Source organism: Phyllobates terribilis, unplaced genomic scaffold, assembly GCF_046119375.1.
Source record: "Phyllobates terribilis strain yellow unplaced genomic scaffold, ASM4611937v1 Scaffold_1__5_contigs__length_1240528914, whole genome shotgun sequence".
Lineage (NCBI taxonomy): Eukaryota > Metazoa > Chordata > Amphibia > Anura > Dendrobatidae > Phyllobates > Phyllobates terribilis.
In genome coordinates, this window is record NW_027362761.1 from 496,459,972 (window position 1) to 496,472,016 (window position 12,045).

General features: G+C 40.4%; 1 protein-coding gene across 1 annotated transcript in view; it reads right to left on the reverse strand.

The window, feature by feature from the left end:
- Positions 1–1,809: 1,809 nt before the first annotated feature.
- Positions 1,810–12,045, reverse strand: part of TBCA (tubulin folding cofactor A) — a 59,665-nt gene continuing 49,429 nt past the window's right edge. Inside the window, exons 2-4 of the mRNA XM_073655050.1 lie at positions 9,739–9,844; positions 5,398–5,484; positions 1,810–2,050 (exon numbers count right to left, since the gene is read on the reverse strand). Of these exons, the coding sequence (XP_073511151.1) occupies positions 1,970–2,050; positions 5,398–5,484; positions 9,739–9,844 (274 nt within the window). The 3' untranslated portion in view covers positions 1,810–1,969. The remainder of the gene's footprint in view (positions 2,051–5,397; positions 5,485–9,738; positions 9,845–12,045) is intronic.

Sequence of the window (12,045 nt, forward strand, 5' to 3'; positions counted from 1 at the left end):
AGCATGGTGGTGGCAGCATCATGCTGTGGGGCTGTTTCTCTGCCAAGGGGCCTGGCCATCTGGTCCGCATCCATGGGAAGATGGATAGCACGGCCTACCTGGAGATTTTGACCAAGAACCTCCGCTCCTCCATCAAGGATCTTAAGATGGGTCGTAATTTCATCTTCCAACAAGACAACGACCCAAAGCACACAGCCAAGAAAACCAAGGCCTGGTTCAATAGGGAAAAAGTCAAGGTGTTGGAGTGGCCTAGTCAGTCTCCTGACCTTAACCCAATTGAAAACTTGTGGAAGGAGCTCAAGAATAAAGTCCACATGAGACACCCAAAGAACCTAGATAACTTGGAGAAGATCTGCATGGAGGAGTGGGTCAAGATAACTCCACAGACCTGTGCCGGCCTGATCAGGTCCTATAAAAGACGATTATTAGCTGTAATTGCAAACAAGGGTTATTCCACAAAATATTAAACATAGGGGTTGAATAATAATTGACCCACACTTTTATGTTTAAAATTTAATAAAATTCAACTGAGCAACATAACTTTTTGGTTTGTAAGATTTATGCTTCTGTTCATAAAACCTACTCTCATTTGCAGTTTGAAGGCTCTAACTTATTTGCATCTTATCAAACCAGCTAAATCTGCAGGGGGTTGAATACTACTTGTAGGCACTGTATGTGATCTAAGGGAAACCATCAAGTAAAAAGAAAAAAAACCCCTCTGCATTACTCATGGTTCCTGGGCCAGACAGAATCCCCACCATTGCCCTTGATGTCCATAATGGTCTGCAGTGCCAACAACCCGTCAACAGCACTACAGCCAATAACTGAGCACTCAACTCCAGCAGAGCCAATGAGTTCAGTTATTGGCTGCAACAATGGTGACTTGACGTCAGCACTGCAGACAATAATAGTCACTGGTAAAGACGACAGAGACTCAGCTGTACCTGGGGAGGGTATGCAAGGCTCAATTTGTTGTTTTTCATTTTCTTAACAAACTACAGCCGGAGACAGAGGTTTCGGAAACTAGAAAACCCTTTTAACTATACGGTATATATTTCCTTATGCTTTACATGCCTACATTACCCCTTAAGTAACTGGGGGAGAGGGTATATGAATCATGCTGGCATTTCCTTCAAATCGATTGCATAATACGTTTGTTCCTGAAAAAAGATACTTAAGTTGTGGGCAGGTATATTGGGAAAGCATGTAATTAGTAATTTGGAGGTGGATGTACTGTAAAGAAAATCTGAACAATAAAGAAATGCGTGGGGCCCATGAGCATCATCTTTTAGCCATTTGATGCACAGAAGATAACCAGGGAGATGTTTTATTTCTCATCATTTGGTCCTGGATGACAGAAAGCAGGTTGAGTAGATAATAAAAAGCTCATACAGTGTACATGTATCAAATTATATAGCTGTTGGGCCAGCAGCTACATGTCCTACCACCCTCCCCCATGCACACATGACTGGGGGTAGTCGGGTACCCACATACACATTAGATGGTCATGATGCTCTATCAATATACATGTAATTTGTATGACCAGCTTACCTATAAAGCCAGTGATGTATTGTTCCTGAGATAAGCCAGTCCCATATTTGTGTATGTGGGCATATTGTCTAACAATATTCTTCATTGGTGAAAGCCATTTCTTTACTACATAAGACCCCGGTAACACGTCAGCCCTACTAACCCCCGGGCCCATGAAGTGCTCATCACACGACCTGGCTTCATTACAAAGCCCTTACTGCAGGAAATCAAAGCATTGGCATTTTCCCAGACTACCCAGTAATTACATTGCAACGTATCTGTAGAAGATAAAGCAATTTATTTTCTACATCCTTGAAGCTAAACATCTGGAATCTTGTCCTTTTATTGTCAGGCCATGAAAATGCATTCAGGTTTTTCAATTTTAAAGCAGGACAGTGGAATGGTATCAAGGCATAAAAAAACGGAGGCTGGAGAGTGCTCAGGCTTCTAGTTTCACGGAGTCCAGCATGGCACGGGCATCCTTGTATTCCTCTGTCTCTGCTAAGTCTTTTTCCTTCTCCTAAAAAAAAAAAAAATAGAGAAAGATGGTTACTTCAAGCACAGAGGATGGGTCACACACCGCCACCCTGATATGATCACCATAGGACCGGGGGGACAGGTGGCAATGCCGCTACAATGACAATTAAGTGGATATCTACAGTCTACAGGTGGCTTCTCTGGTACAAAAATATCCCAAAAAATAATAAGAATCAATAAGAATTACAACCCAGAGCTCAAAAAACAAGCCCTCACAGAGCTCCACCAGAGGAAAACGATACGGGCTTCAGAAGATGTGGAACAGTTCTGGATTTGTTTTAAATTACTAAAATACATTATATACCACACACACACAGAGGGTGAAATAAGTATTGAATAAGTCACCAAATTTCTAAGTAAAAAGGTCCTAATGACATGAAAGTATCATCAGATGTTGGTAATAATCCATCCAATCCACAAAAGAGAAAGAAATCAAACCATAGATGGCCATAAATTAAAGTTATGTGTAATGACAAAGGAAAAAAAAAAATTGAACACGCTTACTGAAATTTAATACTTCGTACAAAAGCCTTTGTTGGTGATGACAGCTTCAAGACGCCTCCTGTATGTGGAAACTAGTTGCAGGCATTGCTCAGGTGTAATTTTGGCTCATTCTTCCCCCCAAACACTCAGCAAATCCTGAAGGTCCCGTGGGCTCTATCTATGAGCTAACTCTGAGCTTTAGTTCCTTCCATACATTTTCTATTGGATTCCGGTCAGGTGATCGGCTCGGCCATTCTTGCAGCTTTATTTTCCTTCTCTGAAACCACTTGAGAGTTTCCTTGGCTGTGTGTTTGGGATCATTGTCTTGCTGAAATGTCCACCCTCGTTTCTTCTTCATCATCCTGGTAGATGGCAGCAGATTTTTACCAAGAATGTTTCCGCACATTTGTCCCTTCATCCTTCCTTCCTTTAATCACATGAATTTTTCCAGCGCCGTATGCTGAAAGAGCCTCATACCATGATGTTCCCACCTCCAAACTGCACTGTTGGTATGGTGTTTTTGGGGTGATATGTAGTGCCTTTTGGCCTCCAAATATGGTGTGTATTAAGGCATCAATTTTGGTTTCATCTGACCAGACTATATACTGGGAGCAGTATTTCACAAGCTTGTCTAAATGTTGTTGAGCAAACTTTAAACGCGCATGAACATGCCTTTTTGTTCAGCAATGAAGTCTTGCGTGGTGAGCGTGCATACAGGGCATGGAGGCTGAGTGTTTTGCTTATTGTCTTCTTTGAAACAGTTGTACCTGCTGATTCCAGGTCTTTCTGTATCTCTCCACAGGTGGTATTTGGCTCTAGGACAACTCTTCTGATAATTCTTTTCACTCCTCTGTCTGAAATCTTGCAGGGAGCACCTTATTATGGCTGGCTTATGGTGAAATTATGTGCTTTCCACTTCCTGATTATGGCCCCAATAGTACTCATTGGAACAGGAATTCCCGTGTAACCAATGCCATCAGTATGTTCCGCAACAATAAGGTTGCAAAGGTCTTGAGACAGCTCACTGGTTTTACCCATCATGAGATGTTTCTTGTGTGGCACCTTGGTAATCAGACATCTTTTTAATAGGCCATCAGTTGAAACAGCTGATATTATTTGTCACCAAGTGGCAGACTAGCTGTCTAATTACTGATTGACGTCAGCTGGTGTCATGAATTTCCATGGCTTTTTGCACCTTTTTCTTCATGTGCTCAATATTTTTTGCCCATGTCATTTCTTAAAGAAGTTGGCCACTACTTTTTATGATTGACCCTGTGCCCATAAGTGTTTTTCTAATTACCTTCTGCAGTCCTTCTTGTCTGTGAGCAGCACTATTGCTGGCTGCTCATAGGCATCACTTGACTCCTGGCTGCAGCCGCCTCTGACATCCGCTGATGTCACGCCAAGTGACTCAGTGCTGCGTTCCGCGGTGGATGCTGGGCTGTGGTTACCCCGCGGGTTACACCCAGCATCCACCGCACGGTTTCCCTCTTCTCATTCATTGGGAAAGTGCGCGGTGGATGCTGGGTGTGACGCGCGGGGTAACCCCGCCCACAGCCCAGCATCCACCGCGTCACTGATTTCACGCCTCACTTGATGTGACATCAGCGGAAGAAAAAGCCGGCTGCAGCCGTGGGGTCACGTGATGCCTGTGAACGGCCAGCCATAGCGCCGCTCACAGGCAAGAAGGACAGCAGAAGGTAATGAGAAAAACACTTATGGGCACAGGGTCAATTGATTGGGGCAATCATAAAAAATAGTGCCCAACTTCTTTAATGTTATGCATAACTTAATTTATGGACATCTATGGTTTAATTTATTTTCCTCTGTGGATTGGATGAGTTGTTACTGACATCTGGTGAGAATTACGTGGCAGTAGCATCTTTAGAAATATATTTACTTAGAAAATTGGTCACTTGTTCAATTTCACCTGATATATATAATAAAATTTGTCATAGACTGTAAAGCAGTAGTGAACTAGAGAATCAGGTTGCCACGTCACTTATTGCACACTAAACACAAAACTCAAAAAACAATGAGAAAGACAATTTCACCACTGTTTTCACCCCACTTGGATTTTTTCCCCCTTTCAGTACTTTACATGGTAAAATGAATGGTGTCATTTGAAACTACAACTCGTCCTAGAAAAAAAAAAAAAAACGTCTTTCAAACAGCTACAGGTGCATCTCCCTAAATTAGAATATCATCAAAAAGTTAATTTATTTCAGTTCTTCAATACAAAGAGTGAAACTCATATATTATATAGAGTCATTACACACAGAGTGATGTATTTCAAGTGTTTATTTCTGTTAATGTTGATGATTATGGCTTACATCCAATGAGAACACAATGTTGAGAAGGCAGTCAATGACTTAACAGAAATAAACACTTGAAATAGATCACTCTGTAATGACTCTATATAATGAGTTTCACTTTTTGTATTAAAGAACTGAAATAAATTACCTTTTTGATGATATTCTAATAAAAAATAGTTATGACTCTTGAAATAAGGGGAGGAAAAAATGAAAGAGCAAAAACAAAAAGTTACCTGATTGGGACGGGATTAAAATGGACCTCAATAACTAAAGAAAAAGTAGCCTTGTTCCCACCTGCAAATGAAGACTGCTGTATGAAGTCTGAATGAAGCACATTAAGCTTCATTGAAAATTGTGCAAACTGCTAATAAGAACTAGAGCCCCCAAAAAAATAATGGGATCACCCGATGACGCAGGAAAAGGTTTCTACAGTACAGCACGCTACGGTTTATATGTATAAAGGTAAAACTAGAAGCAATAAAACTAGCTCATTTGCTATATTGTTTTTTGACAAATACACAAAAATACTTACTAAGACCTGTGTCAGGTCCGTGTGTGCGGCTTCTAGCCTGCGGTGACAATCTGGAATCATCATGCGAGATTCCTGGAGAATTTCAGTCTAAAACGCAAAAAATAAAGATGCGACATTCCAACATTTAATATGGCAGCCGATTTTATTTTTAATCACTTTATGAATAAACTCTTATGACTGTAAGGACGACTAACTAGATGGAAAATTACTCATTTACATACACCAATTGTGCCTGGCCAGGTATTTTATGCCTGAGCCCAATGACACTGATGTCAAAGTTGTGAGCATGACTGGCATCCATAGCCGGATCAGAAGACTCGGCATGTAATGGTTTGATCTGAATAGGAGGCGGATGCGCCGTACCCTGCAGCAGCCACTACAAGTAGACGGCCAAGATCCGCAAGCAAGTACCTCCAGCCATCCACACTGATGACAGCTGATCAGCGGAGGTGCCGGGTGTCAGACCCTGGCCGATTAGACATTGATGGCCTATCCTAAAAGTAGTGGACAACTTCTTTAAATGTAATTTTATTAACTAATGGCAATCATTAGCATATGTAAAAATAATTTTTTTCATGTGCAAAGTGTCCATAACCTTGAAAACATTAAGTTTCAGACCCTCTTATATGAAGTTTGCAGCCTGAAACAAGTTTAAGACTTTTCTCTTGTGGGAATTCCCCTCTTTGTAATACAGGATGGTTACGAGGTCTATCAATATGTATCCAGAGAGCCACTGTCTATGCTTGCTGTCATGCATCAGCACAGCTCCAGAACATGCACCCTTCTCTTACGCATAGCTTGTTTTCTCTGCATTCCATAAAACCTTAGATGCTTTTCCTCCTCCCTGCTGCTATTTTTAATCAACTGAGCAAAGAGGGAGCAGAAAGCTATCAGAACCAGGAGCTGTGACAAATTTGTAACATGCAGATAACAGAGCAGAATAAAGGACTTACAGTCTGCAGCAGGAAAATGGTAGGACATTTTTAATGAAAACTATATAGAAACTTGCCTAACTTTGCATTTGGAAAGCAAACAAACCTTACAAGGAAAATCTCTGTGATGGTATATAAACTAAGTATGAAAATGGCTCAAAATGCTGAGAAAAGATTTAATTTTTCAAAATACTTCAATTCAAGATTTATTTATGAAACAAGTTTGGGATTTAGAGGTTCACACTGTAGACATGTACACGTCCATCTCTATTTCTGGATCAGCACAGACACAAAGCAGAACATCCTTCTTTGTAGCTTTACTAATGGTAAAGGAGTGGACAAAAAGGATAATGTAGATGTCAATATGATAATTTGAGAAAATATATATATATATATATATAAAAATAAAAAAAATACATTAATTAAAAAATAAATAATACCACAATCGTTGATTAAAACACATTTTTAACTTTTTATTTCATGGCCAGATATAGTCAAAGTCTTCCTAAAATTACCATGTAGCATAAGGGCACAGGAACATCTCCGAGTTGTAAAATCATCTGGAGCCATATGTAGCTTTGTGTCTTAGATATCTGTAAATCAGGCAGAGAAAAAAATGTTCCTTCTGACTCCGCTTTTTGGAGAAAATAATAATAAAAAAAATGTATTGACTCTTTGAAGAGAAAGCGTTTTTCTCTCCATGGGCGCTGACAGCGGATGGAGGGGTGGTGTATATGTGCTCGCCCTGATAGTGACAGCAATCACAGCCTGCGCTCGGAAAGTTTATTTTAAAATAACCTCCTTCTGCTGTTTTTCACCCCTTCGTCCTGAATGGGATCAGCTGGTTGAATAAAAATCGCCTGCATCGTTTGGTTAATAAAGAAATACTGTGCTGAGATAATATCACAGAGAGATAATTACGGCATGAGAAAAAACTGTCATTGAGTATATTGATCATGTGGAGTGGCCTCGGCAGGAGGCGTTAAGTGAAAGAGAAAGGTAAAGAGAATGAAAAGCAGAAAACAGCAGGTTTTTATTTGGATGCTCATCATGCATAAAAAGTTATTACTTATCACTGCATTTCATTTTCGCAGAGAAGATATTCTCACCATGGGCTTGGGAGGAAAATTACCAAACTGGAACCCCACTGAACGGGAACAGTTTTCCTGCCTACATACTCTTAAATGTTGTTTTGTAAAATCCTTAGGTTAAGGATAAGAAATACGAGTAGTTTATAGTCTGCGGTCAGGAGGCTGATAAACTGGCGGTAGTTTTAAAGTAAAAGATGCTTCAATGGGTCCAAGGATGGGAGATATCTTCACTGGATGGCGGCATTATATCAGCGCAGGATGTGCACCAAGAACCATCCATTTATTACAAAGCATTAAAGGGGATTTCTGGCTTCACCTTTGTGCAAGCCATCAGTGTGTGCCTGTGTAAAAAAGTAATACAATCCACCTTTAATTACCCTCCCCGGGTCCAGCGCTGCGTCTCTCCCGCTGCTCCAGTGCTTGATTACCAGCTGCAGTGATGACATCACTGGTGACTCTACCATGTAGACAGCATGAGCCGCCGAGCCCAGTTATGACACCGCTGCAGCCTCTGCGCTGGACCCGGGGCGGGTGAATGCCAACAGATTTTATTATGTTCAACACAGGCAGGCGATGGTGTGAAGGATGGGGAAGCTTACAAAATAAATAAAAAAGTCTATTTCAAAAAAGTAAGATAACAGAAATATCAGCATGGTCACCATCAGTCACAGCAGCTTATTTTCATCTTGGAAGGAATTAACTTTTTTTTTTATTTTTCTCTCTCCTGCACTACCCATATGACGAGCAGCTAAAGGCAACATACTAATAAAGCCACATGTGTACAGACAACATTGTCTTGCAACAGATGCCCCCATAAACATTAAGGTCAGCAGAACTTGACGACGTTTACGCCATCAGCCGATCTGCAGAGCTCTACTCTCTCCAATGTTTCGGATACAACAGCTCAGCTACTAATGAAGTGAATAGGAACGGAGCTGCAGTTCCCAACATTGGCCACTACACAGCGAATGGCGCTGTACTTATTGGGCCTCGTATATGGTTTACAGCTTGCCAGAGCTAAAAAGACAAAACTAAACAGCTGATAAGTGGGGCGTCAGACATTGATGCCTACGGTCATCAAACTTTAGGTCTGTGAAATCCCTTTAAGCCTTAATATAAAATAGTATTTCCCTTCAGCTGGTAGGAACCTCCCAACCTGCTTCATGTTACGTGCTGTGCCTGCAGTGAAAAAACCTAATGAGCCAAATAAAGATGTTTTCCCACGAACTAAGTCCATTTTAATCAATAGATCTTGGAATAAAAACAACATTTCCACAATTATAGGTGTCAAAAAAAATAAATAAAAAGTTCCTGTGCTGAATTCCAAACTTTTTGAAAAGGGGGCAAAGTGTCACAAGAAGGGCAAATGCTGCATTATTTACACCACAGCTCTAATAAATCAAGACCTTAGGACTTGCCAGACATTTTATCCTTTGTAGTGCATCCATGACGATATCTGAAGCTTTTTCTGTCAATTAGATTTTGTGACATTTCTTTAGGACGCAGTGGAATTTCGGCAGCAGAAAATCTACTCCGCATTCACCCTGTGGGAAGGTATCCCATTGAAAAGGTTGTCCGTCTCTGAACACTATATAGATTTATTGAATGCATATAATGTTTTGCAACTCGTTTCCAATAAAAATATGTCATCGTTTTGCTTTTACAGCCTTTTCAGCTGAGAGCTCAAAATAGATGGATCAAAGAATTATAAACTCCATTGGACCGTCAGAATGAGCTCACTGACAGATTCTTAGTTAACCCACTCTATAGCCAGCAATAGACAGTGCAAAACAGAGACTATAGGAGGCAAACTGCACAAAATGTTTAACAAAACTCAATTATAAAAATGATTTTTAGCCAAAAATACATGTATTTAATTAAGAAAAAAAAAAATTGTCACCAAAGGTGGGACAACCCCTTTAAAAGAGGCATGAAGTAGTGCAAGTAAGGCGTCAAAAGGATATGCTTTATGGCATACAGCAGATTGGCTTACTACCCGCACTGTGCCATTAGGAACGCTATAGGGCAGCCTCATAGCAGAGAGTCATGTCCTGGCATTAGATTCTTATTGAAGTGTTTTTCCATCCTGACAGATATTAGTTGGCAGATCTGCATCTAGTGGACGTCCACCCAATCCTCTATAAAAAGTCCTAGGCGGTCAGCCAGTCCTCCCATCCCAGCGCCTTCTGCCAGGTTGGGCTCATTCATTTCTTAATTATAGGGTCCACCTAGTGAGGGAGCAATATGCTGGTGACTGTATGAGAAAGGTAAAATGAAAAGGGTTAAAAAGCAAAAAAAAGGTAAGCCTTGTTACTTGCCTGTTTTTTAATGACGTACTCGTCCCCTCCTTCGCTTTTCATGCGCTCTATCTTCTCCTCTTGTTGTTTGGCTTCTTTTTCATACATAAATTTTTCCTTTGATAATCTGGAAGAGAAGACGACAATATCGTCATCCCTAATGGTACCTGGATAATGGGGGTCCAGACCATTGCTAATGGAGGTTCCTGTGTTACCAGCCCTGTTAAGAGGTGTTGTCTGTCATTGTAATCCTGTCTGTGATGATAAAGAGACGTTGAAAAGTCTCCTGTACAAAACAAGAAGTGTTTAGTAGAAAACCTAATGGCCAGTGTAAAAATTACTAGATTTCTGATTTTCTTTTATATGGCAATATGGAAAAGTGGCAAAAAAATTAAAATATGTTTAAAAAGGACCTCTCACCAAAATTTTCACTTCAAATGGGGATTAAAGAACAACAAGGTGGGTTCCATCACCAAAAGGTATCAATGTAATCTGCATTACATCCATGTCTTTACTTCATATTACAAAATCATCTAACAATAGATCATTTTTGGGGGGAAAAAAATGAATAAAATAATTTGTTTTGCATTGCCATATTTTGACAGCTACAACCTTTTTATTTTTCTGATTTGAGTTGATATTTAATTTTTTTTCTATCACATTCACACATCAGTTTTTCTTGTACAAGTGCTATTCATGTTTGTCATGGATAGAGGTTGGTTCACATTAGTCTGATCTTTTTCCTCGGACCAAGTGCTCTGCACAAAAGCACAGACTTGTCTGATACTGATCCGAGTGTTGAATGAAACTGAACAATCTAAGTCTATGGATCGGTGAAAAAAATATAAAATCGGACAATGCTTGAATGCCATCTGTGAGCTGTCTGTGTCTCACAGCCTGAGTCGGAGAAGTTTGAGAAACCTCCATCAGTTTTTATATTTCATCCAAGAAAAACTAATGAGACTCTGAACAAACGCTGATTGCAGATGTGGTGATACCAATTATGTGTACTTTTTAGTATTTTTTTAATATAAAACCTGCTTTCTTTTAATGACAACACATTCTTTTCAAATAACTCCATAACTGTCTAACATTATGGCAATTGTATATGATCAAAGTCAAAAATAGAAAGGTTACGGTCGGCACTCAGGGTGGATGGTGGTGGTCAGTGGTGAGATGGATATCCTAACAATATAGAAAAGACCACGCCGCTCCTTAGTTACAGTGAAAACAACAACATTTACTGTATCAGCATGTAACATTAAAGGGAACCCCATTTCACAAGACGGTCAATATTTCGGTCCGCCCGGAACTGTGTGATAGACTGCAAGGAGCAGTACGCGGAAAGCTTCTCTACGCTGACTACTACACTGGAAGGACAAAAACGTTGGCCATCTTGAAACATTTGGTTCCCCTGACAAGCCACGGTATAAACATAAGTGCCGTGGTCTTTCCTGTACTAAGAAGTCAAAAAGAAATGGCTACTAGAGATGAACAATTCAATTGGAGCTGCCCTGGTCCTTCGTTTAGTCCGGTCATCAGTGGCAGCCGGAGCAGGACTGACTTCACTTCTACGCCAGTCATTCTTGGCTCGGTGTCCTTTTTACCTCTCTTATGGTGCTTACTAGTCCCTAGGAGTCACATCATAAGGCCTAGAAAGAGTCAGAGGCACGCAGGATATTGGGTCCAGAAGTGAAGACCAGTTGGACAAAGTCCCGGACTGGACAAGGACAACTGTTCAAATATAATGTGCGAGGGGCTAATTAAACTCATCACATCTCAGCATCTTGGACCTTTAGGTGGCTGATCTAGGGAGAGGAATATTGAAACTACCTGTAACATTTGAATTTTTAGCTTTTGAGAGTATTTTGCTGGACATGCAACCTTTCCCAAACTCCAGAAAAAAACAAATCATAAAAAAATAAGATACAATTTGCAAAAAATGTACACATTCATCACTACTGGGAGTGTGAGAAGAGTTCATCCATTCAGAAAGATGTTCATCGAGGTTCTTCCCCAACTAATGAAATCTAACAACAACTATCCAGCCCCCGAGCCCAAATGAAAGCTGCCAACCTGAGCAGTAACACTCTTCTTCCTTCTCACAAGGTCAACACGAGATGTGCGCAAATGTCTGGAGCCGGTAAACAAGAGCCGACAAGCCTTCATTGTTCTTATTACAGCGTTTCAACGCCACAATGAAGCAAATACGACGTAAAATAAATACAAATACCCGGATTTACATTTAGAGGATCATGAGGAAATGGCTACTGGCAAGTAAAATGACCTGACACAACTGGAGGACCATTTGAGAGAGAATTATTTTAC